This window comes from Engystomops pustulosus, chromosome 1 (assembly GCF_040894005.1).
Source record: "Engystomops pustulosus chromosome 1, aEngPut4.maternal, whole genome shotgun sequence".
Classification (NCBI taxonomy): Eukaryota; Metazoa; Chordata; class Amphibia; order Anura; family Leptodactylidae; genus Engystomops; species Engystomops pustulosus.
This window is the reverse complement of record NC_092411.1, coordinates 148,463,264-148,490,550: the sequence shown is the minus strand read 5'-3', so window position 1 is coordinate 148,490,550 and position 27,287 is coordinate 148,463,264. Positions and strand designations below refer to the sequence as shown.

Genomic DNA, 27,287 nt, shown 5'->3' with positions numbered 1-27,287 from the left:
ACATTGTTGGGGTCAGTAAATGCAGACATAAAGTGTGCCTATGTAGCGACATTATTAACAATGGAGCTAAAACATTTACCTCTAAAAGCAGTGGGGAGACATTCAAAATTAAAAACGACCTTTCTTGTTCATCCAATTTTGTTATGTAACTTGCCGACTGTTCATGTTGCCAACAGTATGTTGGCCGAACGATCCAATCTTTAAAGAGAACCCGTCATGCAAAATAACCCCCTAATCTAAATATATTTTCATAAACTGCCATTAGAGAGCATTGCCTCTATCCCTTCATTGTCCCTCTACATGCCTGTAAACCCAAGCAATGAGGTCCTAAAGCTGTATGCAAATGACCTGTGAAATGTCCAATGAACCATTAGCATATTCAAGCTGTCCAGCTTATTCATGAGTAGGCGGCACAGCCACACACCCCAGTGCTTGACTGACAGCCTGTATAATGGTGTAATGGCTGCTCCATGTGCTTGCTGGTGGCCACACCCGCTGCAGCCTGTGTGTGTGTATAGGAGAGATACAACAGTTCCAGGCAGCTGTGTAGCTGATGTCTGTGTCTCTCACATGTGTATTAGGAGGATGCAGCATGTCAGCAGATAAAGCACAGACACCAGCAATGCTTTACTATACATTACTGTTGAGGGGTGAATGGTGAACTGTTTGTCTTCTCTGTGTGTTTGTAACTTTTCTTCTTTTTCTCCTCCTGCTGGCCAGCAAACCTTTGTCTCTGTCCACTATTGTTTCACCAGACAAACCAGTTCAGCAGCCACCACTCAGCATTACCTGATCTTACCTGTGTGTGTGCAAAACCTGAGCAGAGGGTGAGCTGGGGTTATATAGCTGCATCTGATTACTGCCAGGTGATGCTGAGCTGAAGCCATGTGGTTTATGTTTGCATTTCTAACTTTGGTTACTTTGTGTATATTGTAAACTCCCCTTTTATTTTTATATTGTGTATTATATTGTATTGTGGCATTATGTATATTAAGTAAGAAATATATCTTTGTGTGATGTTTGTTGTTAAAGGTGCAACCCAGGGGTGTATCCCTTTAAAACTCAAGGGAAATAGTTGGGTATTTAATGACACCTGTGTGTACATGGATTGTCTCTAGGTCAGAGTGTCTGATCTGACCACAGGGGAGCTGCTTGTTCCAAGGTAGCTGCAATCTATCCCCTGAATTATCAGCATTTTTGTTCTGTACATTTTATTTTTGTGCAAATAAATGCAAGCCTTTTCTTTGGACCTGAAGCCTGAGTAAAGATTTATTTTTTTTTAACGGCCAGAAGACCCCACATCTCAACATATGGTGGCAGCGGTGGGATGGCTGTTTGTACTGGACTAAGTACAGTTTACTACTCAGCTGATGGCAGGACGTACCAGGAGGTTTATAACGACGCAGTCTGCTAGACCACCGCAGCGCGCTAAAGCATCTGCACGTCCCAAACTGGTAGAAGGATCTCGCCAAAAGGCAAAAGCAGTTCCTGTATTGGAGATGGAGAGCACCCAGCCAGAGGTATGCAAACCTGTGATTCCAGAGGAGGGCGCTGCAGCTGGTACTGATCCACCAGTGAGTGCAACTGCTCCAAAAAGCATGGAGGAACTCCTTGTATGGTTGGTCCAGCGCCAAGAGTTAAGTGATCAACGTAGAAAAGAGGAGGAAAAATTCTACCGTGAAAAAGAGCAATGGAGGCGAGACAAGGAGGAGGAGCAACGCAGAATTGACATCAAGCAACAAGAGGTGGAAAGAGCAAGGAGAGATGAACAGTTTATCCAGGCACTACAAGCCATGCAGCAAAATCTTTCTCCTGCCACAAAATTAAAGCTGACCAAGCTAACAGAGACTGATGATATAGAGTCATATCTAAAAGTATTTGAAAGAGTGGCTCAAGCAAACAAGTGGCCTGAAGATCAATGGGTCCTTCATTTAGTGCCATTCCTCACCAGCAAAGCACAGCAGGCATATAGCCAGATGAGGACTGATGACGCTGAAAATTATAAAAAAGTCAAAACTGCAATTTTAAGACGATACAACATACATACAGAAACCTTTCGCCAAAAATTCCGGACCTACAGTTACCAAGATAAAGATGGACCTAGAGAGGCCTACACCCAGCTGAGTGAACTATGTTCCAAGTGGATTCCCCCAGAGGGCAAGACTGTCCAGCAGGTGTTGGAGACCATCATCCTTGAACAGTTTCTGGAGGTTCTTCCTACACCAATGCGAATATGGGTAAAGGAACATCAGCCTGATAGTGGTGAGCAAGCTGTGACACTCGCTGAAAATTATCTGCTTGCAAGGAAAGGACTGGTCCAGAAGCCAAGTGTGGTAAGACCTTCTTTCAATACTATCACTGATAAGCCAAAACATGAGACTGTAAAATCTAAAGGTCAGCATAAAGACCTTACTTGCTTTGCCTGTGGTAAAGCTGGACATTATGCTAAAGACTGTACCAATATAGCTAGCAAAAAAGTTAAAGGGTCTGCAGCAAATTGTGTAGGACTTGTGAGAGACTATTTACAACCTGTTACTGTTAACTCCCAGACTGTGACTGCACTGATTGATACTGGGAGCCAGCAGTCTCTGATAAGATCAGACTTGGTGGACTCTGCTAATACTACAGGTCATTTGTTCCTAACCTGTGTGCATGGTGATAAAAAGATGTACCCTAAAACTGTGATACCTATACAAATAGCTGATGTAGAAGTGTCTTTAGAAATGGGAATTGTCCCAAAATTGCCATATCCTGTGGTTTTGGGCCAAGACCTACCTGGTTTTTGTAGCATGATTAAAAGTGACAGTGTAACTTCTGCTGTGACCACAAGGTCTCAAGTTAAAAAGGTGTCTGATGCAGAATCTCTGGGTGACATATTTCCATTGCACGATGATGTTTTCCATGGTAGTGGCAAAGGTCACCTTTCTAGGAGAGAAATGCGCCTTTCTCGTGCGAAATGGCGGTCTGCGCATTCTCTCTTAGAAAAAGGATCCCTAAAGTGGGAAAATATGTCCGTTAAACAAAAACAAGATGGCACCCTTGCTTCAGCATTTTCTCAGGTTAAAAATGAAGGGGAACCCAAACAGTTTCCTATGTACACTTTAAAAAATGACCTCTTGTATAGGGTTTGTGAGCATCCAAAGACAAAAGAAAAAGTATGGCAACTTGTGGTTCCCTCTGAATACAGGGAGTCAATTCTGAAAGTATCTCATAGTATACCGCTATCTGGACACCTGGGTAGGAATAAAACACTGTCAAGGATACTAACTCGATTCTTTTGGCCTAAAGTACATGCAGATGTTGCCAGTTTTTGTGACTCTTGTCCTGAATGTCAGTTTGTTTCCCCAGGTAACAAAAAATGTAAGCTGATCCCTGTACCTGTGGTTGATACTCCCTTTGAAAGAATAGCTCTGGATATAGTTGGTCCTCTTGAAAAAAGTAAAAAAGGTAACCAATATATTTTAGTTATAAGTGATTACATGACCCGCTATCCAGAGGCTATTCCCTTAAGAACTATCACCACAAAAAGAATTGCAGAGGAACTGATGAAGTTTTTCAGTCAGATGGGTATTCCTCACACAATTCTAACAGACCAAGGTTCAAATTTTCAGTCCAACTTAATGAAGCAAATCCATCAGCTTTTAGGAATCCAGGCAGTAAGAACTGCTCCCTATCATCCACAAACAGATGGCTTGGTGGAGCGCTTCAACCAGACGCTTAAAAGAATGCTTTGCAAGTTTGTGGAACAATATCCAAAACAATGGGATCAGTTGCTCCCATATGTTTTGTTTGCCTATAGAGAGGTTCCACAGGCATCCACTGGTTTTTCTCCCTTTGAGTTACTCTATGGTAGAAGACCAAGGGGACCACTGGATGTGATCAAAGAACACTGGGAAAACCCTAGCCCAGACCAAAAAACCTTAGTGGAGTATGTCATCTCAATGAGGGACAAACTTGCCGAGTTAGCAGAGTTTGTGAAGGTCAATGTTACAGATGCACAATCCCACATGAAACAATGGTATGATAAAAATGCTAAAGATAAATGTTTTATACCCGGGGATAAGGTTCTACTGTTACTGCCAACATCTGATAACAAATTGCTAGCAAAGTGGCAGGGACCCTTTGATGTCTTGCGTCAAACTGGTCCAGTAGATTATGAGATTTTTATGCCTGGCAGGGTTCAGGAAAAGAAAATCTTCCATGCCAATCTACTTAAAAAATGGGTTGATAGACCAAATGTGGCCTGTACAATTCTTTCAGAATGTCATCCAAATCTTCTTGATCAGGCTTATTCTATTCTGTCCCCCGTTAGTTCTCATGTCTCTGATATTCAGAGGGGAAGTGAACTTTCTGATGACCAGAATAAAGACTTAGACCATTTGTTGCAGAAGCATGAACACACCTTTGTCTCTACACCAGGTCACACCAAGTTAGTCCAACATGTGATTGACACTGGTGATGCCAAACCAATACGTCAGAAACCCTACAGGGTGCCTGAAAAACTGAAGCCTGTGATGGACATGGAAGTTCAAAACATGCTAAAATTAGGGGTCATTGAACCATCCTGCAGTCCTTGGTGCTCCCCCATTGTTGTTGTACCCAAGAAAAATGGGGACATTAGATTCTGTATTGATTTTAGAAAACTCAATCAGATCTCAAAATTTGACAGCTACCCTATGCCCCATATTGATGACCTAATAAGTAGCTTGGGAAAAGCCCAGTATATATCTACATTTGATCTGACTAAGGGCTATTGGCAGATACCACTTGAAGGTAATTCCCGTGAAAAAACAGCTTTTGCCACCCCACAGGGCTTGTTTCAGTTTACCTGTATGCCATTTGGCCTCCATAATGCCCCTGCTACATTCCAAAGGCTAATGGATACAGTAATCAGACCACACTCCTCATACTGTGCCGCTTACCTTGATGATGTCATTGTCTTTAGTTCTGATTGGAAGTCTCATCTTTTGCATCTGGAAAATGTCATCTCAGCCTTGGCTAAAGCTGGACTTACAATCAATCCAACAAAATGTACCATAGCTCAGAAAGAAACCTCTTATCTTGGATACATTGTAGGTGGTGGGAAAATTAAACCAGAAATTTCAAAAATTACAGCTGTAAAGGATGCCCCAACTCCAAAAACAAAGAAGGAAGTGAGGTCATTTTTAGGGCTGGCTGGCTATTACCGCCGATTTATTCCAAATTTTTCTGATTTAGCCGCCCCTTTAAGTGATCTTACAAAGAAAACAAAAAAGAACCTTGTGGAATGGACACCTGAGTGTGAAAAAGCATTTAATACTTTAAAAGAGAAATTGTGTAGTGCACCTGTATTAAATAACCCGAATTTTACTCTGCCATTTCAAGTCCAGGTTGATGCCTCAGAAAGGGGTATCGGGGCTGTTCTCTGCCAAATGCAGGATGGAGAAGAACATCCAATTCTGTATATTAGCAGAAAACTGTTCCCCAGAGAACTAAACTATTCTACAATAGAAAAGGAATGTTTAGCCATAAAATGGGCCATAGAAAGTCTACGTTATTATCTATTGGGTAAAGAATTTGTGTTAATTTCTGACCATCATCCTTTATTTTGGTTGAATACAATGAAGGGTAACAATGCTCGTCTAACACGTTGGTACTTGGGCTTACAGCCTTACCGGTTCTTGGTACAGTACAAACCAGGGAGTCGGCATAAGAATGCCGATCACTTATCCCGATTTGGTACCCAAGTCCAAGAGAACTACTTTGTGGAAGGGCAAGCTTCCACTTAAGCAGGGAGGAATGTTGAGGGGTGAATGGTGAACTGTTTGTCTTCTCTGTGTGTTTGTAACTTTTCTTCTTTTTCTCCTCCTGCTGGCCAGCAAACCTTTGTCTCTGTCCACTATTGTTTCACCAGACAAACCAGTTCAGCAGCCACCACTCAGCATTACCTGATCTTACCTGTGTGTGTGCAAAACCTGAGCAGAGGGTGAGCTGGGGTTATATAGCTGCATCTGATTACTGCCAGGTGATGCTGAGCTGAAGCCATGTGGTTTATGTTTGCATTTCTAACTTTGGTTACTTTGTGTATATTGTAAACTCCCCTTTTATTTTTATATTGTGTATTATATTGTATTGTGGCATTATGTATATTAAGTAAGAAATATATCTTTGTGTGATGTTTGTTGTTAAAGGTGCAACCCAGGGGTGTATCCCTTTAAAACTCAAGGGAAATAGTTGGGTATTTAATGACACCTGTGTGTACATGGATTGTCTCTAGGTCAGAGTGTCTGATCTGACCACAGGGGAGCTGCTTGTTCCAAGGTAGCTGCAATCTATCCCCTGAATTATCAGCATTTTTGTTCTGTACATTTTATTTTTGTGCAAATAAATGCAAGCCTTTTCTTTGGACCTGAAGCCTGAGTAAAGATTTATTTTTTTTTAACGGCCAGAAGACCCCACATCTCAACAATTACACACAGGCATGAGCAGGGGGAGGAGAGGGGAGGGGTAACAGCGGTGACATCACTGCCTCTAACCATGTGACCAGTCACATTTACATAATAAAGAATAGATGATTTTATAATGATTCATGTATGAAATAACTAGATAAAGGCTGGGATGGAATCCTTGTGAGCTGCTCCAACAGGTAGTAGTAACAGAAATAGTGACAGAGACCTCATGACAAGTGTCCTTTAAGGATGAGGATCAATGGGCATCGCCACAAAACAAAGCCTCTCAAAACATATCTATCGAGCAAATAGCAGAAAAATCCCAGAGCGGGTAAAAATGCTTAACCGTAGGGAATCCTACTGGATATATAAATGAAATACACTGAGCCCACACGGACTCAACGAGGCAATTTGAGTCCGTATAATAAAAGAATCCCTTTCTCCTTTTTCCCTAATTGTAACCCCCCCCCCTCTTTTCTCTAAAAGAAACATTACCTGTGAGCCGGACAGTAGTCTCGCCACTGCGAGCCTGTCATCTGTTCCTCCTTCACCTTTTCTCCCAGGGAGCACACTATTACTGATTGGTCCTGTTTGTCCCTCGGTGCGATCCGTAGCCCTCGGACGTGTGTTGAGAACTTCTAAGATGTCGCTAGGCTGCAACTACGGGTCACCGGGTAATATTTACAATATTTTATACTATTTGTGTTTTCCACATTTGTTGCTTTTTAAAATTCATATTCTTTTTAATGTATTACGAGATTTATTGAATATATATATATTTTATTATTCATATTTTTGACCTATTTTTCGTCCTGACATCTCCTTCGGGTTATGATATAATCTCCACATCGTTCCGGGATCCTGGTCCATTGGTGGCAGCGTCAGTGGCAGCTGGATTTCTCCACATCACTACATGCTTATACCATCTGAACTCAGGTGAGAGTCCTGACTTACATCAATGTTCCTGTAGTTGCATTTGACAATATCACACGATACCTGCGCTTTTTCTCCTTTTCCTCTTGCACCCTTGCCTTGTTCCCCTTTTGGAGCATTGGGGCTCCGTTCCCCAACTGCAGGTCCAGATGGTATCAGTGCAAGACTACTCAAGACCTGTGGTGATCAGCTTTGAGGTATTATTGCACATACAGTATGTTCAACATGAGCCTGAAGTTGGGAAGGGTACCACAACTGTTGAAAACATCTTGTGTGGTACCAGTTCCAAAAACATTTCACCCATTGAACCTCAACAGCTAAAGACCAGTCCATTAACATCCCATTTGATGAAGCCTCCAAGAGGCTGCTTCTAGCACATCTCCTCCCTCTAGTGAGCTCATTTATGGAATCCCTACAGTTTGCTTATCGGCCAGACATTGGTCTAGATGATGCCATGATCCACCTTCTACATCGAACTCTTTCTCACCTGGATAAACCGGGGAACACTGTGAGAATAATGTTCTTTGATACTAAACTATACTAATGTGCTTTCAATACTATACAGCCAGGGCAACTAAGGGACAAACTGGATCTTGCTGGAGTGGAGCACCATCTCTCTAGTATGTGAGAGCTCAGGACTGTGTGTCGTACACTGTGATGAGTAGTACAGATGCACCTCAAGGTAAAGTTATGGCTACCTTCCTCTTCCACATTGTACACAGCAGACTTCAGGTACAATTCAACTAGCTGCTTCCACCAGAAGTTCTCTGAAGACGCTGCAATAGAAGGCCTCATTACAGGAGAGAACGACAGAGAGAACAAGGAAATGGTGGTTGACTTCCATAAGCACAATCCACCTTCTCAACCACGGGTCATCCAGGGGACAGACATTGAGGCAGTGAAGTCCTATAAGTCCTTTAAGTGGGCAGAGAACATAGACACACTTCATAGTAAGGGTCATAGCAGGTTATATCTGCTGAGGAGGCTGAGGGCATTTAGAGTGCAGGGGACACTTCTTAAGACCATCTTCAACTCTGTAGTGGCATCAGCGCTCTTGGGTGGAGTGTTGGGGAAGCAGCATCTTGGCTAAGGAGAAGAGCAGACTGGACAAACTGATTAGGAAAGCCAGCTCTGTCCTGGGGGTTCCTTTTGAAGTGCTGTGCTGACTCACAGAGCCAAGCGGTAGCTGAGAGGAGAACACTGTGTAAGTTTAAATGTATTCTGGAGAATAGCTCCCATCCCATGCATGAGACTGTGATGGCATTGGGGAGCACCTTCAGTAACCGACTGCTTCACCCAAAGTGTGAGAGGGAACGTTATTGTAAGTCATTCCTCCCAGCTGCGATCAGGATGTTCAACAAACAAGGCCCAAACAGAAGTAAGCTGTGCCCCCCACCTAACCAGTCCCTGCAGGTCCCATCCACAGACTGAATACCAAACTGCTGATCATTGCTTGTCTTCTTTATCCCTTTTTTCTTTTTGCTCATTTATCCCTAATATAATTGTTTTGTCATTGTTTGTACTGTACTCTCTCTGCTGCTGTAAACGCTATGAATTTCCCCTGTGGAACTTATACAGGATCTTATCTTAGTTAGCTACAAAATTTACCCACATTAACTGAATAAAGGTAAAAAATGCATCTAGGAATATATTGGGCAGTTTTTTCCGAGTGAGAGGATACCCCATATGTGGATGTAATGCACTGTCAGGGCACATGGCGAAGCACCGAGGACAAGGAGCACCATTGAGCTTTTGTAGGGCAGGATAATTTTCAGGTGCCATAACATGTTTGTAGGGTCCCTGAGGCCACGTTCACGCATGACATTTAGGTTGCAATCCAAAGGCTCTACCTGCGATCACATGTTGAGGGAAGATTGCTTTTCCTTCCCATTCAGTTAACATGTTGGAAACACCATGGGGGACATTTACTTTCATGTCTGAGTCGCAATCCCCGATCCGGACTCTCCATGTAGATCCTGTGCCCGATATCCTGCATGTGTCGCTCCCCGCTCAGGTCCGTCGGAGTTTAAGTGATACAAATTTAAATGGTAAATCCTGCGCTGAGAGCAAATCCATCGGATAGTCCGACGGCCCGCCCCCCGATATGTGGCGCGTGAAAGCCGGCGCGATTGCGACACAATCCCCGGTGCAAGCCCCGAAAATGGGGAAGCCAAACGAAAATGTGGCAGCAGGACCTTGGTAAATAGGCCGGGATGAGCTGAAGGTTTTATTGCAATGATTTCCACGACTGTGCGACCTTTAGATTAGTTTTTATTACATTTTTAATGTGTTGCGAAAGGGCAAAAAAGTGGCAATTCTGACATCTGAGCTCATTTTTCCATTTTTATAGATTGGGAATTTTGGGACGTGGTGATACCGAATATGTTGTGTTTTTATTTTTTTATTTTTTTAATTCTTTATTGTTTTATATGTGGCTTTTGGGACATTATAATGAATTGTATTTTTATTTATTTTTTGTGTTTTTACAATACAACCTAATGAACTAGTGATCATGTGATCACTAGTTCAACCGATACCTCCCAACTTTTGGACGAGAGAATGAGGGACAAAAGCCCCTCCCACTTTTTTAAACCACGCCCACTGTCCCACCCACAAGAATAGTATAATAATCGACCTTGACGGTCGCCACATAGTACAATGCCCCTTACTTTGGCCCCCCCATGGACCCGTTTAATACCCCCTAATGCAAATCTGCAACATATAAAACATAAAACCCCTTCTTTAATTTTATGCTCCCTTTACATTTTGTTTTCCACTTTTATTTATCTCCCCAAACTTACACATAATTCTATCTGTACCCCTACCCCCACCCCTCCTCCTCACATGGTGTGGTCCCAGTTCTCTATCCTCCTCATAATGTAGCCTTCTGTCCTCCAGCCTTCTCCTCTGACCTCCCCCTCCAGTCTCCTCCTCCAGTCCCATAGTACCCTCCAGAATCCTCCTGTCCTCTGACCTCCTCCTGTCCTCCAGCCTCCTCCTCCTGTCCCCCGGCCTCATCCTGTCCTCCAGCCACCTCCAGCCTCTTCTGTCCTCCGGCGGCCTCCTCCTGTCCTCCGGCAGCCTCCTCCTGTCCTCCGGCAGCCTCCTCCTGTCCTCCGGCAGCACCCAGCAGCACCCAGCAGCCTCCTCCTGTCCTCCAGCAGCACCAAGGAGCCTCCTCCTGTTCTCTCGCAGCCACCCCCTGTCCTCCAGCAACACCCAGCAGCCTTCTCCTGTCCTCCAGAAGCACCCAGCAGCGTCCCCTGTCCTCCAGCAGCAACCAGCAGCCTGCCCTTGTCCTCCAGCAGTACCCAGCAGCCTCCTCCTGTAGCCTCCAGCCCCTCCCCCCGTCCTCCTCCTGTAGCCTCCAGCCCCTCCCCCCGTCCTCCTCCTGTAGCCTCCAGCCCCTCCCCCCATCCTCCTCCTGTAGCCTCTAGCCCCCCTCTGTCCTCTATCCTCCTCCTGTAGCCTCTAGCCCCCCTGTCTTCTATCCTCCTCCTGTAGCCTCTAGCCCCCCCTGTCTTCTATCCTCCTCCTGTAGCCTCTAGCCCCCCCCGTCTTCTATCCTCCTCCTGTAGCCTCTAGCCCCCCCCCGTCTTCTATCCTCCTCCTGTAGCCTCTAGCCCCCCCCGTCCTCCTCCTGTAGCCTCTAGCCCCCCTCTGTCCTCTATCCTCCTCCTGTAGCCTCTAGCCCCGCCCCCCGGCCTCCCCCTGTAGCCCCCCCAGCCTCCTCCTGTAGCCCCCCCGGCCTCCTCCTGTAGCACCCCAGCCCCTCCCCCCGTCCTCCTCCTGTAGCCTCCAGCCCCTCCCCCCGTCCTCCTCCTGTAGCCTCCAGCCCCTCCCCCCGTCCTCCTCCTGTAGCCTCTAGCCCCCCTCTGTCCTCTATCCTCCTCCTGTAGCCTCTAGCCCCCCCTGTCTTCTATCCTCCTCCTGTAGCCTCTAGCCCCCCCCCCGTCTTCTATCCTCCTCCTGTAGCCTCTAGCCCCGCCCCTGTCTTCTATCCTCCTCCTGTAGCCTCTAGCCCCCCCCCCCGTCCTCCTCCTGTAGCCTCTAGCCCCCCTCTGTCCTCTATCCTCCTCCTGTAGCCTCTAGCCCCCCGTCCTCCTCCTGTAGCCTCTAGCCCCGCCCCCCGGCTTCCCTCTGTAGCCCCCCCGGGCCTCCTCCTGTAGCCCCCCGGCCTCCTCCTGTAGCGCCCCCGGCCTCCTCCTGTAGCGCCCCCCTGTCCTCTATCCTCCTTCTATAGCCTCTAGCCCCCCGTCTTCTATCCTCCTCCTGTAGCCTCCAGCCCCCCCTCGTCCTCCTCCTGTAGCCTCTAGCCCGGCCCCCCAGCCTCCCTCTGTAGCCCCCCGTCCTCCTCCTGTAGCCTCCAGTCCCCCCTGTCCTGCTCCTGTGCCCCAGCCACCCCCCTGTTCTCCTGTAGCCTCCAGCCCCCCCTGTCCTCCTCCTGTAGCCTCCAGTCCCCCCCTGTCCTCCTCCTGTAGCCTCCAGTCCCCCCCTGTCCTCTATCCTCCTCCTGGCTCCTCTCCCTGTGGCCCCCTGTCCCCCTCAGGTTCTTACCTGCAGTCATTCAGCTTCTCCCGGGCTGGAGTCTGAATGACTCACGGAGGTGCAGACATCATGTGAGGAGGTAGCAGGGGCTGGTCCCGCCTCCTCCCGGCCCCCATGCCTTGGCTGCTCTGCAGCTCTAAACTACGGGGTCTGGAGGAGGCGGGACAAATCAGGAAAAGTGGGCGGGGCCCGGAACCTCCTCTCCTCCGTCCGTGGCAGCGTGACAGAGCCCAAAAAATGGGACTGTCACACTGAAAACGGGACTGTTGGGAGGTATGGTTCAAACTAATGTACTGAAATACAATGTTAGCCTTTGTAACTGGATAGGCTGACAGGCAGCTACTCCGAGCAGGCAGATTCCGATGGCAAATCTGGGGACCTTCAATCAAAATACTCACACCTCTACAATACGAAGAGTACATAGAGATATAGTATTGGCCTAGGGTAATGGTGGCAAACCTACAGCACGCATGCCAGAAAGGGCACACAGAGCCCTGTGGGCACTCGCACCATCTCCTCTGACAACTCTATATTAATCATTGGAGCTCCGGCCAGACAGGAAATGTTGCTGCTTGCTGAAAGCTCCAGTGATCTATCACACTTTAGGCTGTAACTGACCTGCCCTGTGCTCACTGGTGCTGCCTTAAACAGCAGCATGGCAGTGCCCACCCCTCCTCCCCTGCAGCCTGGGAAGACAGAGGAGAGTGATGCAGAACTGCCAGAGCATACAGCAGCCCTGTGCCCAGTACATATAAGTCATAAGTGCAGTTGGAGGGAGGAGGACAGGAGCTTCTCTGTATGTATTTCACAGGCAGCAGTCAGGTGGCTTTGGGACTCTAAAAAATATAGGTCCTTATTGTTTAGTGTCCCAAATTGCCCTGTATGACAGATATCCATGGCAACATATATACTTCCCTTGGCCTGGATCTTTTGTCGCTGTGCTTTGCTGCCAGTAAAGCCAGGGTTCACTACACTGCCCTCACTGACAGCAGGGCACAGGTGCCCAGAGCTCCAGACCAAGGGCAGTATACACTCACCGGCCACTTTATTAGGTACACCTGTCCAACTGCTCGTTAACACTTAATTTCTAATCAGCCAATCACATGGCGGCAACTCAGTGCATTTAGGCATGTAGACATGGTCAAGACAATCTCCTGCAGTTCAAGTAGAAGATTGGAAAAACGTTGCCTGGTCTGATGAGTCTCGATTTCTGCTGCGACATTCGGATGGTAGGGTCAGAATTTGGCGTCAACAACATGAAAGCATGGATCCATCCTGCCTTGTATCAACGGTTCAGGCTGGTGGTGGTGGTGTCATGGTGTGGGGAATATTTTCTTGGCACTCTTTGGGCCCCTTGGTACCAATTGAGCATCGTTGCAACACCACAGCCTGAGTATTGTTGCTGACCATGTTCATCCCTTTATGACCACAATGTACCCAACATCTGATGGCTACTTTCAGCAGGATAATGCGCCATGTCATAAAGCTGGAATCATCTCAGACTGGTTTCTTGAACATGACAATGAGTTCACTGTACTCAAATGGCCTCCACAGTCACCAGATCTCAATCCAATAGAGCATCTTTGGGATGTGGTGGAACAGGAGATTCGCATCACTGATGTGCAGCCGACAAATCTGCGGCAACTGTGTGATGCCATCATGTCAATATGGACCAAAATCTCTGAGGAATGCTTCCAGCACCTTGTTGAATCTATGCCACGAAGAATTGAGGCAGATCTGAAGGCAAAAAGGGGTCCAACCCGTTATTAGCATGGTTTACCTAATAAAGTGGCCGGTGGGTGTATATTTATGGCCACAGACAGCTGTCACATGTGGGGATTTGATAGAAAATTCACCTTCCTGGTTCCTTGTAACTTTGCTATTCAGTGCTCCCACCATCCACCAAACAACACACACTTTGTCCTACACAACCCCTGCCGAATTGGATTCCCCCATCCTTCATATTGCCCCTGCTTCTGACAATATTTAGTCCATGAGCAGCTTAGAGTCCGCCCCCTGCTGTATGGCAGAAGTGTTCCTCAGTGTATGGCGGTAGTGTCTCTCACTGTATGGTAGTAATATTCCTCACTGTATTTTGGTAGTGTTCCTCACCGTATGGCAGTAATATTTCTTCCTGTATTTACTGCTTACTGATATAGTTTGGTAATGTTGGTCTTTTTACGGTGGACTGTTTATTATCAGTATGATGATATTTATCTTATTGTTTTGGTAATGATCATCATACTGCAGTATTACAGTATTTTTCGGACTATAAGGAGCACCGGAGTATAAGGTGCAACATCAATAAATGCCTGCTGAAACGTCTAGGTTCATATATAAGGCGCACCGGATTATAAGGCGCACCTGATTATGAGGATGAATGACCAGCAGGTGGCAAACCTGTGTACAGCTCAAGGCAGCTTTTGTCTGTAAGTACGGTTCATATAAGACGCAATGGACTATAAGGCGCACCTATGATTTCTGAGAAAATCAAAAGGATTTTTAGTGCGCCTTATAGTCCGAAAAATACGGTATATGTCCCTTAAAGAGGGGTATTTTCTGTAATTTTAGGCTAAATAGTCATGTTGGCACCTTGCGATGATTACATGAACTTTGGTTTGCAGTTTCAGCACTTGGTCTCTAAAAGGTTTGCCATTACTGGCCTAGGGCCTAAGAGATTTTAGCTGCCCAGTAGTCTCAGAAGCCTCCTCACATTCTACAATAACACATTAATAGGTATTGTCATTGGATTGTAAATGTAAATAAAAGGGACACGAAAAACAAAATGCTGCATAAAGCTGAAACCATAACAGCTAACAAAGAGATAAGTACAGAAACCACCACTTCACCCATCCGATATAAGAGAACAGAAAACCATTCTGCATTCCAACTCAGACAGAGCGGGCCTCGTAGGTGCCCCACTAATCACAGGTCCTACCAGAAGACCCAAACCCTTCAAGAAAAACAAAAGCATTACTAATTATAGCAGCGAATTGAGAGAGCACAAGCGGAGAGTGCACAACAAAAGTGTGCTCCTCTTCAAAACCTTATTGGAACACCAGCAATACACAGGTATAGCAATAAATTCAATAACTTAAAATATGAGAGCCTCATTTTAAATAACATTGTATAACATTCTGGAGTTGATGAAAAAGTTCTCTCTTCCACACGTCTCTGAAGCAACACATGGATAAATGATCAGAAGAAATCAGTTGACTCCATTTCTTTCATAACAAAGCTAAATGTTATGGCTAACCATCTAACCTTGAGGAGGTCGAAGAAGTTTGTGATGCCTTGGGCCACCACTCATAGACGTGCTGTGTAAGGGATCTGCATATCACACCTTAAATCCAGTAATTGTGCACAGAATTTCTGTACTTCCACAGAGTAGAAGATGGTCACAATAGCATACGATATGTATTAAAAGTGGCTGGTGGTAATGATCTAATAGGAGTCATAGGGGAACATGTATCATTTATTTTCTTTTGCAACTTTTTAAAGTTTGCTGAAGTCAGCATACTTTACCAGTACTATGTATCTTTCTAAATTTTCTGTTGTGATACATATCTTTTTTTTAGGTTTCATTTTTTTTTTTTTGCGACTGATTTGGTGCATTTGTAAAATTTAGTCACAAAACAAAGAAAAACACCTGTCTTGGAAAGATACATTTAGGAAGACTGGACTGTAACAGACACACCCAACTGGCTAACTTCTTAAAACCCTGGTGTAGTCGCAAAAATGCACCTAAAAAATTAAAAAGCATGCAAAAAAGAAGAGAAAAAAACAAGTCATGAGAAAGATACATGTACCTCAGTGAGCCTTTCCTAAAACTATTCAGCAGCCAGTTTTCAAAAGAACTTGCTTGGTTGGTTTCCCTCTCCAAAACTCATAATTGCACATTATTACACCTTAGGTGATTTTCCAAGTCATCTTGCCAAAATTACATTTAATGCGCAATCGTGGGTCTGTAAATCTCTCCGAATTAGTGGTGCAGCATCTTCCATATTTACTTCCATAAAATTGCAGTTTCCTCAGCCGGAGCTCCAACCTTGAGATCCAAACTTGAGATCCAGGGCAGATAAGGATTTATTACATACACCCACCACCTTTAAGACACCACAAAGTGTTTGTTATGGAGGGTAGATGGTTGTTCACTAGCAGAAGTAAGTTGCGTCACAATCTTCTCTCCATTACATCAGCCATAGATGGCAAACTCATCTTTTGCTCGTGGCTCTCCATGGTCATGATTCCTGGTCCGGCCTTTGGTAGCAGTATTCTCCACAAACCCCGTCTGCCACTGTCTGTCGTGGACGACCTAGTAAATCTTTCAAGTCAGTCTCCCAACAGCAACAGTGTGTTTCCAGCTGGCATCGCACTCAGTTTTTGGATGCAGATGGAAGACAAACTGAATGGGGTGAATTTGATTTTGAAGGGGAAACCTGATCCACTAATGTCATTCTTCTGTTATATTAACAAAACTGCACCTAAAACCACCTCAAAGCTGATTGTGATTCAGTTTTTACTGTAACGTGTGATCACACCCTAACTAGGAGTTTGTACTTTGACATGCCGGCTTAATCTTTGCAATGCTTGCATATTGGAGGCTGGACAGGACTTACAGGAGCACCTGAAATTCCACACCGGCCTACAGCCCAGCTGAAGACAATGGGGGTCATTTATCTTTAGTCAGGACATCTGTGTGTGTCTCTTCTTATTTTTCCAGGTTTGATTTATCTTAGAGGTTGATATATCAGATAGCTGAGTCTATGGCGGGGTTTTGCGACTTTTTGATTAAACAGTTGCATAAAAGTCTCAAACTCTTCTGCAACAAGTACTTCCTATGCCTGCTCAGCATGGAGTTTATTTGCGACTTTTCAACCTCGATTTGCGCCAAAATTGTGACTTTTTAATTCATTCACATCTGGATTTTAAAGGTATATCAAGTGCAACACTGAAAATTTCTTGCGTGGCTAATTTTGCTAGGTGAGTGGAAAAGTTGCAAATTTAGGCACAAATATATCAAATGTGCCCAAAAATTTGCATAAATAAGAGAAAAAAAAAAGAGAAAATTCCAAGATAAATGACCCCCAATGTGCTCTTTTGTGACAGAGGAAAGCTCCACTGATCTAGCACAAGGATGGTATAGCCTGCAAATTCTGTTGTACGGCTTGCAATTTCATCTCGGGTCATCTTGGGTTTGCCGGTTCAAAAATGTTGTCCCTGGCTTCTCCTCATTATAGGCCTTCAGTTTTACAATGGTACTTACTGATCTCAGGATCTTCAAACTGCTCCACAAACCTCAAATAGGCCAGAGTAGAAATTACCTCTAAAATGGTGAAAATCTGGATAAATTGTGAAGTACTGCAGGAGCTCTCTAAGCGCGCATTCACTCACATGCTCTGCTAGCCACCACCCCCACCCCTAATCCTATATAACATAACCATAACAATGTTATTTACCATGAATATTGTTAAGTTAATGTGGGCTGCTATTTTCACATAGCCTGTTCCTACCAATTGCTGTCTGCTTGTGAGTCTCCCCCAAGGGGTTTCAATACCATCATCCTTCAGGGGTTAATGCACACCACATATATATTTTTGTTTACATATCCATCATCATGTCATGTAACAACAGGGCCTGTTTTTAGACAAGATGGGGCCCTCTGCAAAACAGTGGGGCCCCCAAATAAAACTTTTATGAACAGTCACATTCAGTAAGCACCTTTAGCCCTGCACAATAATAACACTTTGTAGTTTACAAAAAGTAGTAAAGTTAGGCAATCATAACATGGAGCTGTAGGAGAATTTTATAGGATATAGACAGATGATAGGTAGATTGATGATAGAAGACAAATATGAAAGATAATATAGATTTATAGATCAATATGATAGATAGATGCAGAAGAAGAGAGAAAAGATCAATTGATATATGGATAGGTAATAGATAGCAGATAGATAGAAGATAAATAGACAAAAAGCTAGACAGACCCATATATAGGCAAAAAAAAAGACAAATTATAGGAGGTAGATTAGAATCTTCAGCCAGGCATTCAATTGTGGGGTATTAAAGGAGCAGTACATCCTCTACCCACAAAAGTCCACATGCAGGGGGCCCCTTTGAGATAGGGGGGCGCTGGGCACCCCCAAACGCCACTGTACAGCAATATCATTACCAATGTGCAGATTACTGCAAAGCACCTGCCTCAGGATTAGAAACAAGAAGCTGCAAAAATTAATTTAGGCTGACACTGCAAGTGTGGGTTTCATGATCTTAATTTTGGCACCCAGGACCTATGTAGTGCCAAGTGCTTATCCTATTGGTATGTATCGATTTTTTAATCAGACATTACATGTTAATATGCGTCAATAAAATCTACCATATGCTGTACTGTTTTAAACTCTTAACGAGCTGCAAATTGAATGTTTTGTTTTATTAGGTTCTATTGCAACCCATTTTCTCTGTAAACCCTTTATTTTTGTATATTGTGAATTGTTGTTTAAAAGGAAAAGAGCACTACTTGGCTTTTTGCAGAGCAGATTTAACTCTAATAGTTTTCAGATGCTGTCACAATTGTAGACCCCACAAAATGTAATGGAAACCCCCAAAGAGTGACCAGTATTTTTCATTCTGGAAAATACACTCTTCAAGAAATTTATCAAAAGTTATAGTGAACATTCTGACCCCATTCTGGAGATTTCTAAACAGAATGTTGATTGTTTGGTTCAGAATAATCCATTTTTCTACAAAAACGCCATTTTATTGCCCGAAAAGTTGTACCATTAGGGAAATTCATCCCTCTATTTATTATGCTATGTTACCCTACATGTGTCTCTTAACCCTTATCTGGAAATACTATAGGGTTCAGGAGTAAAAGAGTAGTAAGGGCATTGAGGCCTAATTTGTTAAATTTACACAGCACTGGCTACGGAGGCTCTGAATTTAAGTTTAAAAAAAAAAGTAATAAACCTCCAACAATTAAGCCCATTTTGCAAATTATTTAAGAAAGGGATGTCGTGAATATTTTGACCCAACAGGAGCTTCCAAAAAGTTAATATGGAATGGCTCACACAAAGTTAAAATTGCTGTCATTCTACAAATATGCCGTTTCAATGCCCAATATGTTCTCCTACGACTGTGCACATCAAGACATTCCAAGAACTAAATGGGGCCGGTGCTAGCACTGGAGAGAGGTATTCTAGCACATGGTAATCTTCATAAAATGTAATAACTTTTATTCCATCAAGTTAAAAATGTGAAGTCACTTCATGCATGACTGGCATAACACGATCAACGCGTTTCAGACTGATATTCTTTAGTCCTTATTCATATTCTGTTTGTTACTGCTCTAAAACAAGACATAGACAGGTGTATTCTAACACAAGTAATTAACACGTGTGCTACAGCAAAGCGGAAGTACAAGGTGGAATTGCATCCTATTCAGCATATGTAGGGTTACTCTATAATAAACCTGAGCAAAAATGCAGGTTAAAACTATACATACATAGACTTCAATTAACATATAAATGATAAAAAACAGTTAATGGATGACAAGGAAGTGAAAAATATTTCTGAAAGCGTGTTTTTTTGTTTTTATATACGGAAGACCGCTGTGAACATTGGGTGCTGGAGTTTGGGATGATATATATATATATATATATATATATATATATATATATATATATATATATATATATATATATATATATATATACACACACACACACACACACACACACACATACATTACACCAGTTTTACGGTTCAAAACCTAAGGCATTCTAGTGCCCAAGTTCAGTATTCAAAACATTTCACGGTTCTGTAACTTGTGTGTCCTGTCACCACCTCTAACCAGGGTAGTAACCCTTTCTATTCCTGTCACCTCTAAGGGGGAAAAATCTCCCTTGTGTGTATTGAAAAAATGTTTAGATAAATTGGAAATATTCTTTTCTATAGGTTTGCACCCATCTGCTATGTGTTCTGCAATTCTCCTTTTCAAAGGACGAATGGTACTCCCTACGTACTGTATATTACATGCATTACAGCAGGCTAAAAAAAAAAACACCAGAACCATGGTACAGACAAACTGACCTACACAGTAGTCAAAATAGTCATAGTTCCCCACACACAGTAACCAATAGTCACAGTACCCCACAATATACTCCCAATTGCAAGTGTTTTAGTGTCAACGCATACAATATATGATCAGGCCAATCTCCTTCCTGCAGCTTTTGAATTCAAACGCTGTTAGTGAAAAAGGCCTTATGCTCAGTTGTTCTTAGCTGCCAATTCATAGAGAACACAGAAAATGGTCCTTGCCAGTATTGCAGCACGGCTGTTCAGAGATGAACGGTTGCAACACCATGCACTACCCGTTTTTTGGAAGAAAGCTGCAATGTTTTTCAACCTCTGGACAACCCCTTTGCTGTACTCAAAGGTGGTCTTAGAATATGCCAAACAAAACTCTACTTTTTTTTTTACTAGCTTTAAAATTTATTTTTAATACAATACATATCACAGATGGGTGATGAAAAAATATGGATATCATCAGTTGTAGCAAATTTTGCCCCAGTTCAGAGAATGCTAAAAAAAAAACCTAAAAGAATCTGCCCATCACACAGTGCTACATATAAGGTATTCGGAATATCCTTACAACATAGTGCCACGTTAAGGCATCCCTCCTGTCCCCCCTAAAAAAAGAAAAATCTGGTTCCATGTAAATGCATCCCTCCCGTCAGTCCAGCTTTCCAACGGCAGTACCATGTAACTACATCCCTCCTAACATGCAGCCCCGCGTAACCCCTCTTGTCCCCTTCAGACCCAAATAAATATCATCACCATTGTCCATTCCATTTGCATATTCTTCCCTTTCCTTGCCTCACACACCTTCACTTCTCTTCTCCTGCATGAACTGACCCACCAGCACAGATATCCGAGGCTTCTCTGCACCTTAATGATGGCTCTGCCACCTAATGCTACTACCCCCTCAATGACATCTAACCCACTGCAAGCAACCCACTACAGCCAAACAAACAGTGATGATCACGTGACCTGGCCAGGCAGGTGCCAAACATGTAACCAGCAGCCATCTCCAATCCTTTCTGTGTGTTCCACTGAGAGAAAATCAATGGACTGATTGAAGGGCCAGTAACATTTTCATTCTTCAGTATTCAGTGTGTTCTCACAACATTTTAATGTCCCCTGGGGTACTTGAACCACAGAAGTCTCATCCCTACTACCAACTACCCAGTAGATAGAGATTTCAATCGTGATCTATTTTATTCAAATGAAAAAAAAAGAAAAACTGAGTGTTCACTGCTCTTACCTGTTAATATATACGAGTATATTCCTCAGACTTATAAAAAAAATAATTTTTTTCTTGTTGTTAGTACCAGGAAATTAAATATAGTAATTAAATATACTTTGGTGCTATAATGGTGGTGCTCTATTCCAAACGTGAAGTACTGTGCATTGAAAAAGTAGAATGGCACTTACCATAATTCTTCTTACTTGATCCTTTATTATCAAATACCCACATATTTAAAAGTGTACCTGTCAAATCCCTAAAAAGGCGAACAGTCCGATGAAAGTGTGATCCGGGACCATTAGTAAATAAGCCCCATAAAAACAAACCCCTTTTGCTGCTAGTCCAGAGCCCATTGGTCAGTTACTTTCTCCTTATTTGAGTATTGCAATGTCTATTAATCTATGTTTGGAGTCGTGTAACATTATTATTTTTAACACCTGTGGTTTCTCGCTACTCCTTAGCTTGAAGTTCGGAAAACCCTCGCCTCACATCAGTCACTCGGGGAAGGGGGAGTGTCTGTATCCTGCCTCACCCAAGATGGCGACGGGGCATGCATAGTAACACTGCTCCATCTCCCTTCCGGCGGCGGGGTCTGAACTATCTCTACTCCCTTAAGGCTTGGCATGGGTTCTGGGATGCGATCTTATAAAAGTATCGGAGTATATCCAGTGAGCTATTAGAAAACCACAATCTCCATTATGTAATTAGGCATGCTGGCTGGCATTCTTTATGACAATGGCATAACTTAAGGTTTACTCATCTTTGGCAGTGTTATGCTATAACTAGAGAAAAACGCTCATGTTTAAATTTATCATTTAGATCTGCTGGACCCAAAGCTCCCATCTTAAGATCCATCTCCCTTCTTTTTGCAACATTAGGCGTTGCCGGTCACCTTCCATGTTTGGGATAGGTACAGGTTCTATCCCTGCAAAGAAAATGGCTTTGGGGTTGGAGTTATGACACTTCTTATGTGTTTTATCAGTCTTGGAGCTGATTGGATTGTTTCGGATTGTTCATTTCCTATGTAGAATCTTTTGAATCCACAAACAATTAGATTTACTACATAGATTGTCCTGCATGTGATTAGTTGTTTCACCATTATTTCATTACTCTATGCACATATATCTTCCTTTATAATGAATGAATGAAATGCCCTCATTAGCCAGACTGACTAATTACAACCAAAGTCTAAAAGGCAGAAATATGGAAAACATAACATTCATTTAATATTCTTTAACAAGTACTTTCTAATTCCCAATATTCTTTTATAGGGTTTTAGATGGTGTACAATAATGATTCCAATAGTACCATGAAGCAAAACAATTATTTTAAATATAAAAATGTACATATGTAGGGCATACATGGTGTAATTTCTTAACAAGGGGTTAATTATTGTGAAATTAACCTATTGAAAAACAAAACAAGAAAATAAATTAACATACAGGTCATAAATATAACTTTCCAGTGCCTGCGGAGTCAATGAGACAAAATCTGCTTAATTATGCTAGATGGTTCTTTTTTTCCACGAACATCAGTTCATTCTTATTATGTACCTAAATAAATGGCCAATTTCTGGCCACAGTCAAGGTGAGGATCTTGAATTGCCTTCCACATGACTAACATCTGATATGGTATAAATCGATGCACCATTAAAAGTTCTCTATAATAACAAGGATTGAATGAATCAAGTTTAGCAGAGGGTACATGCACCCCCACTGTCCTCATGCCCATATGAGAGGCTGGAACAAGCTTAGACTTTGCCAGACACATGCCTAGGTAAACATCATCAATAGGGAATAACTCAATGTCGTGAGAGTTATTGTAGATGACATGAGCAGTGTATTTGGACATGAGAATTCCTCCTCCTCCACAGTACATTGGGTAGGAGTCAGAAGCAGTAACTTGCACAGGTACATAATATTTGCTTCCAGCTTCGCGAATAGGTCCAACATTAGCTATTAGCTGACCTACAAAAAGGTGCTTGTCTGGTTCATTACTTTGTAGGTAGGTGATTACGTTGAAGGTGTTGACAAAAACATCATCATCTCCATTAAAAATGTAGTTGGCTCCTGGACAGTTGTCATCTAGCCATACATGGAACAGGAACTGTTTTAGTGTCAGGTTAAAAAATGTGTCATGAAAGTCCCACTGTAGGATATCCCCGTATGTTTGGCTCTCAATTTTTAAAAGATGTCTTAAATGTCGGTCCTCACGTTCATTCTTTGAAGTTCCAGAAAGAAAAATCCTTTTCACATGAGCACCTTTATAACTGGTTTCCTCCCCCCATGTTTGACGTATGACAGCTCTTCTTTCATAGTTACCGGGAGAAGATTTTATGGCAAGAAGAAGGAAGACGTTTTTAGATGCAGCGGGACCTCCGCATTTATCTGGAGAGTTTAGGATTTGTGGGAAGCTCCTGCAATGCCTATACCGCAGGAAATCCTTAATATGCTCAGGTAATTTTGAAAAGTCTACAATACTTTCCACCGATTTATTTTCTTGGCATCCAGGCAGCCACTCAAGTTTTTTTACTTTCGGCGGGACAACTGTAAGTAGGGATTGAATTGTTGGCTTATGTTCCTCCTTATGCACACTTGACGGTTCAGTCCTGTCTTCACCTCCATAAATGATAAACAGAAGTCCAGCCAAACCCAAAATTAGAAGGATTATGGCCTCCAACTTGATGAAGGATAGCCTCATATTGACAGTCTACAAGAAAACAAAACACGTCACATAAAATATTGTATAATATAAAGAACATTGATAAGCTAAAGAGATGAAAATTAAAATATACGGAATGATCCAAACAATAATTATCAATTATTTTAAGAGAAAACATCTAGCGAAAAGAATCTCTGAGTAATATGTATGCCTTGTACTGCACGTGGTAGAGTGTAATGAAAAATACCAGGCTATACTTTGTGTTCGTGGAAAATCTTCATAAAACAATTTGCATTTGTTTGACCTTTCTATTGTTCTTTCAGTCATGTTGAGTATGTGACAAAACAATTACATGTTGTGAGGAACCAACTTGATCTCAGTAGTTACATGCTATTAATTCAGACATGATTTATGTGGAAATTGGCTGAGCAGTTACATTCTCAATTGACAGGACATCAACACTTACAGTCCTTTTCGATGGGAACACTATGAACAAGCAAGGGGGACTCCTGTGAGGCATGGGTTTTTCTTTATTTTTAAACAAAAAACTTGCCTCCGTTCTAGTTTTTCCATTTCTTAAAAGGGGTTTGCCTCATGTGTGTACATGTGAGTGGCAGTTTATTTTGATGGATGGAGAGTCATATGATCTCTTGCTACAGATTGTTCACAGTCAGTTAGAGATCACATGACCCTCCATCTGCATTTTATGGACAGCAATGTCTTGTTGATGAGGTGAAAGACAGGTGGAGTCACATTAAATATCAAGAAAGCAGAGCAGAACTTTTAATAGATGTATATTGGTAAATTACCTTATATCCTGCCCCCACAAAAAAAACATGATGTAAAGTAGCCAACTCCTTTAAGGAAAGAGAAGTTGTCCTAGAAGATAAGTTTTTTATTGTGCAATTTGAGTTACTCAAATGACTCAGTATGTGCTGTACTGAGGGCGAACCACAGCCAAAGTAAATTAACATTAAAGGTCAACCACAGATTTCAAAAGAAAATAAAAGTCAATTATGTTTAGTACTGATACCATAAGTGTTGCAAGAGCTAAATGTCTAACACATATGAACAGGAAACAGATCCTGAGTATGGAGCGAGATCCACAAGACAGATTGAAGCAGACCACAGTAAGCCACTGTATGTATTGTCATGCGCATAATTAACTTTGATCTTCAAACAATGTTAAAATTCATTAAAACACAATGGGGTAGAAGCCATTTTTTCCAACATTCATGAATACATCTTACCGCTGTGAGCTTGGTCCAGCGTTCCTATTGTACAGGGTTCCAATAAAGCTAGCAGTGTAACACTGCTATATCTGTTGTAGCACTAGTGCCTTTTTTATGTGCGACAGGTCCTCATTAACATTAGTTGGAAAACACAACACCTAGTTTCCCAGAAGTTGTGATTTAAAAAAAAAAACACAAGTTCTCAGGGGTTTTTTGTGTGGACCTATTGCCTTTTGTGATCTGCATCCATGAAAAATAGGACGGGTTTTACAATTTTTTTTTCCACGGATCAGCCAATGTCAAATACCCATTGAAAACAATGGCACAATAAGGCATCTGAAAATCCCTGAATCCTGGATTTGAAAACCAACGCCAGAGTGAATAAGCCCTAATATTGCTGGACAGTTCTTATCCTACCTGAAATAGTTTTTTTTAGTACTTTAACGTAAATATTATGCATTGTAAAGAAAGAAAATAAAAATAAAATCATCTTTAGCCGGGTTGGAAGGATCAGTGGTGATGTGAGCATTGTGATAAGTGGCCTCATTAAGCAGATACAGTGATCAGTGACAGAAAAAAAAATGTAAAAAAACAACATACGTTGGGTGGATAATTAACTTAATGCTATAATGCTATTTTAATTCCTTCCAATTTATCCAGTTGGCTCCATGGCATTAACTATTTTTGTTAAAATCTCATTAGGACATAAACTGGGGTGAATCATCATCTCCTACCAGACTCACTACCAATTGCTAATACTATGGTTGCAGCATGCTGGGGTGTAGTCTGTAAATGAGGACAGTGTGAATCTAATTAACAACCCTAGGTAGGAGATTTGGGACCAATTTAAACTGAAAATAAGTTAAAATTATGAAGCAAAAAAAAGGTAAAAAACTATTTTAAAAATTGGACATTAAAGTCTTTTACAACCTACACTATATGTTTAGCAAAACATTTAGTGCCAATAGCAAAATATAATGAGAAAAAAAGAAACCCCCAAAATGATACCAATAAAAACTACAACTCCAATTAAAAAAGAATGAAAAAAACTAGCCCAAATCACAATCCCATAGATGGCAAAATAAAAGAAAGAACCTTAAGGGAGGAGTTATGAAGTTCTAGGTAGCTCAAAATTCAACTCAACCTGCAAAATACACAACCTCTCACACTGCTACCAAGAAATATTAAGATGGTGAAAAACAAAAGGGACATTAGTATAGAAGGATCAGTCATTAAGGCTAAAGAAATGGTTTTCTAATTTCCCTGCGGCTTTAAAAAGCAATGTAAAAGGTGTACTGTAAAGTTCTTCCATTTATTTCATTAGATACAAAGGAGGACAATAAAACCATGCAGATTTTTTTAATTTAGTGAATTCTAAAATGAATGTGCTATAAAGAATTCTAAAGAAAGGGCTACAATAATTTACTTCCTTTCTTCATGGAAAAGATAGGAGGTTAGTTATGAATTTATGTACCTTGTACAAACTGCTGTGCACCACACGGTTTGCCATCACTTATATATCAAGATCTGAGCCGAACCGGCATCGGGATACACGGGGTGCCGGATATAAATAATAGCCGACACCCCCGATCGTGGGTGTTTAACCCGTTAAATGCTGTGGCATTTAAACTGCCTTTGGAGGGTCATTACGATCAGGACCCCAGAGCTGCCTGTACGATGTAAAGTAATAAATCAATAAAAATGACAGACATATAACCCCCCCAAAAAATCTAAATCATAACACAAACCCCACATATATAGTATCACCGCGTCCGTAACAACCTGTAGAATAAAAGTAAATAATTATTGAATAATAATTATTTTAACTGTACAATCCCACAAAAAAAATGTAATAAAGTGATCAAAAATACATATGTGCTCCAGAATGATTTGGCTGCAAAGTACAACATGTCCTGCAAAAAATAAGCCATCAACCAGCTCCATAGCCAAAAAATTTAAATGTTATGCCATTGGAATACGGCAATGCAAAAATGATAGATTTTTCCCACATTAGGTTTTAATTTGACAAATTTAGTAAAACGTAAGAAAAAATATTCATGTCTGGTATCCTGTAATCATATTGAACCATAGAATTAAGATAACATGATTATTAGGCTATACGGTGGACACCCAAGAAAAAAAATAAGTAAAAAACCAGTACAGAATTGATGCTTTTCTACT

At 42.2% G+C, this 27,287-nt stretch overlaps 1 protein-coding gene across 6 annotated transcripts in view; it reads right to left on the bottom strand.

Annotated features, from left to right (window-relative positions):
- Positions 1-21,095: 21,095 nt before the first annotated feature.
- B3GNT3 (UDP-GlcNAc:betaGal beta-1,3-N-acetylglucosaminyltransferase 3) overlaps positions 21,096-27,287 on the bottom strand; it is a 37,774-nt gene continuing 31,582 nt past the window's right edge. For all 6 annotated transcript variants that reach the window (XM_072156782.1, XM_072156789.1, XM_072156764.1 and 3 more), the window contains exon 2: positions 21,096-23,922. In XM_072156782.1, the coding sequence (XP_072012883.1) occupies positions 22,759-23,913 (1,155 nt within the window). In that variant the 5' untranslated portion in view covers positions 23,914-23,922 and the 3' untranslated portion in view covers positions 21,096-22,758. The remainder of the gene's footprint in view (positions 23,923-27,287) is intronic.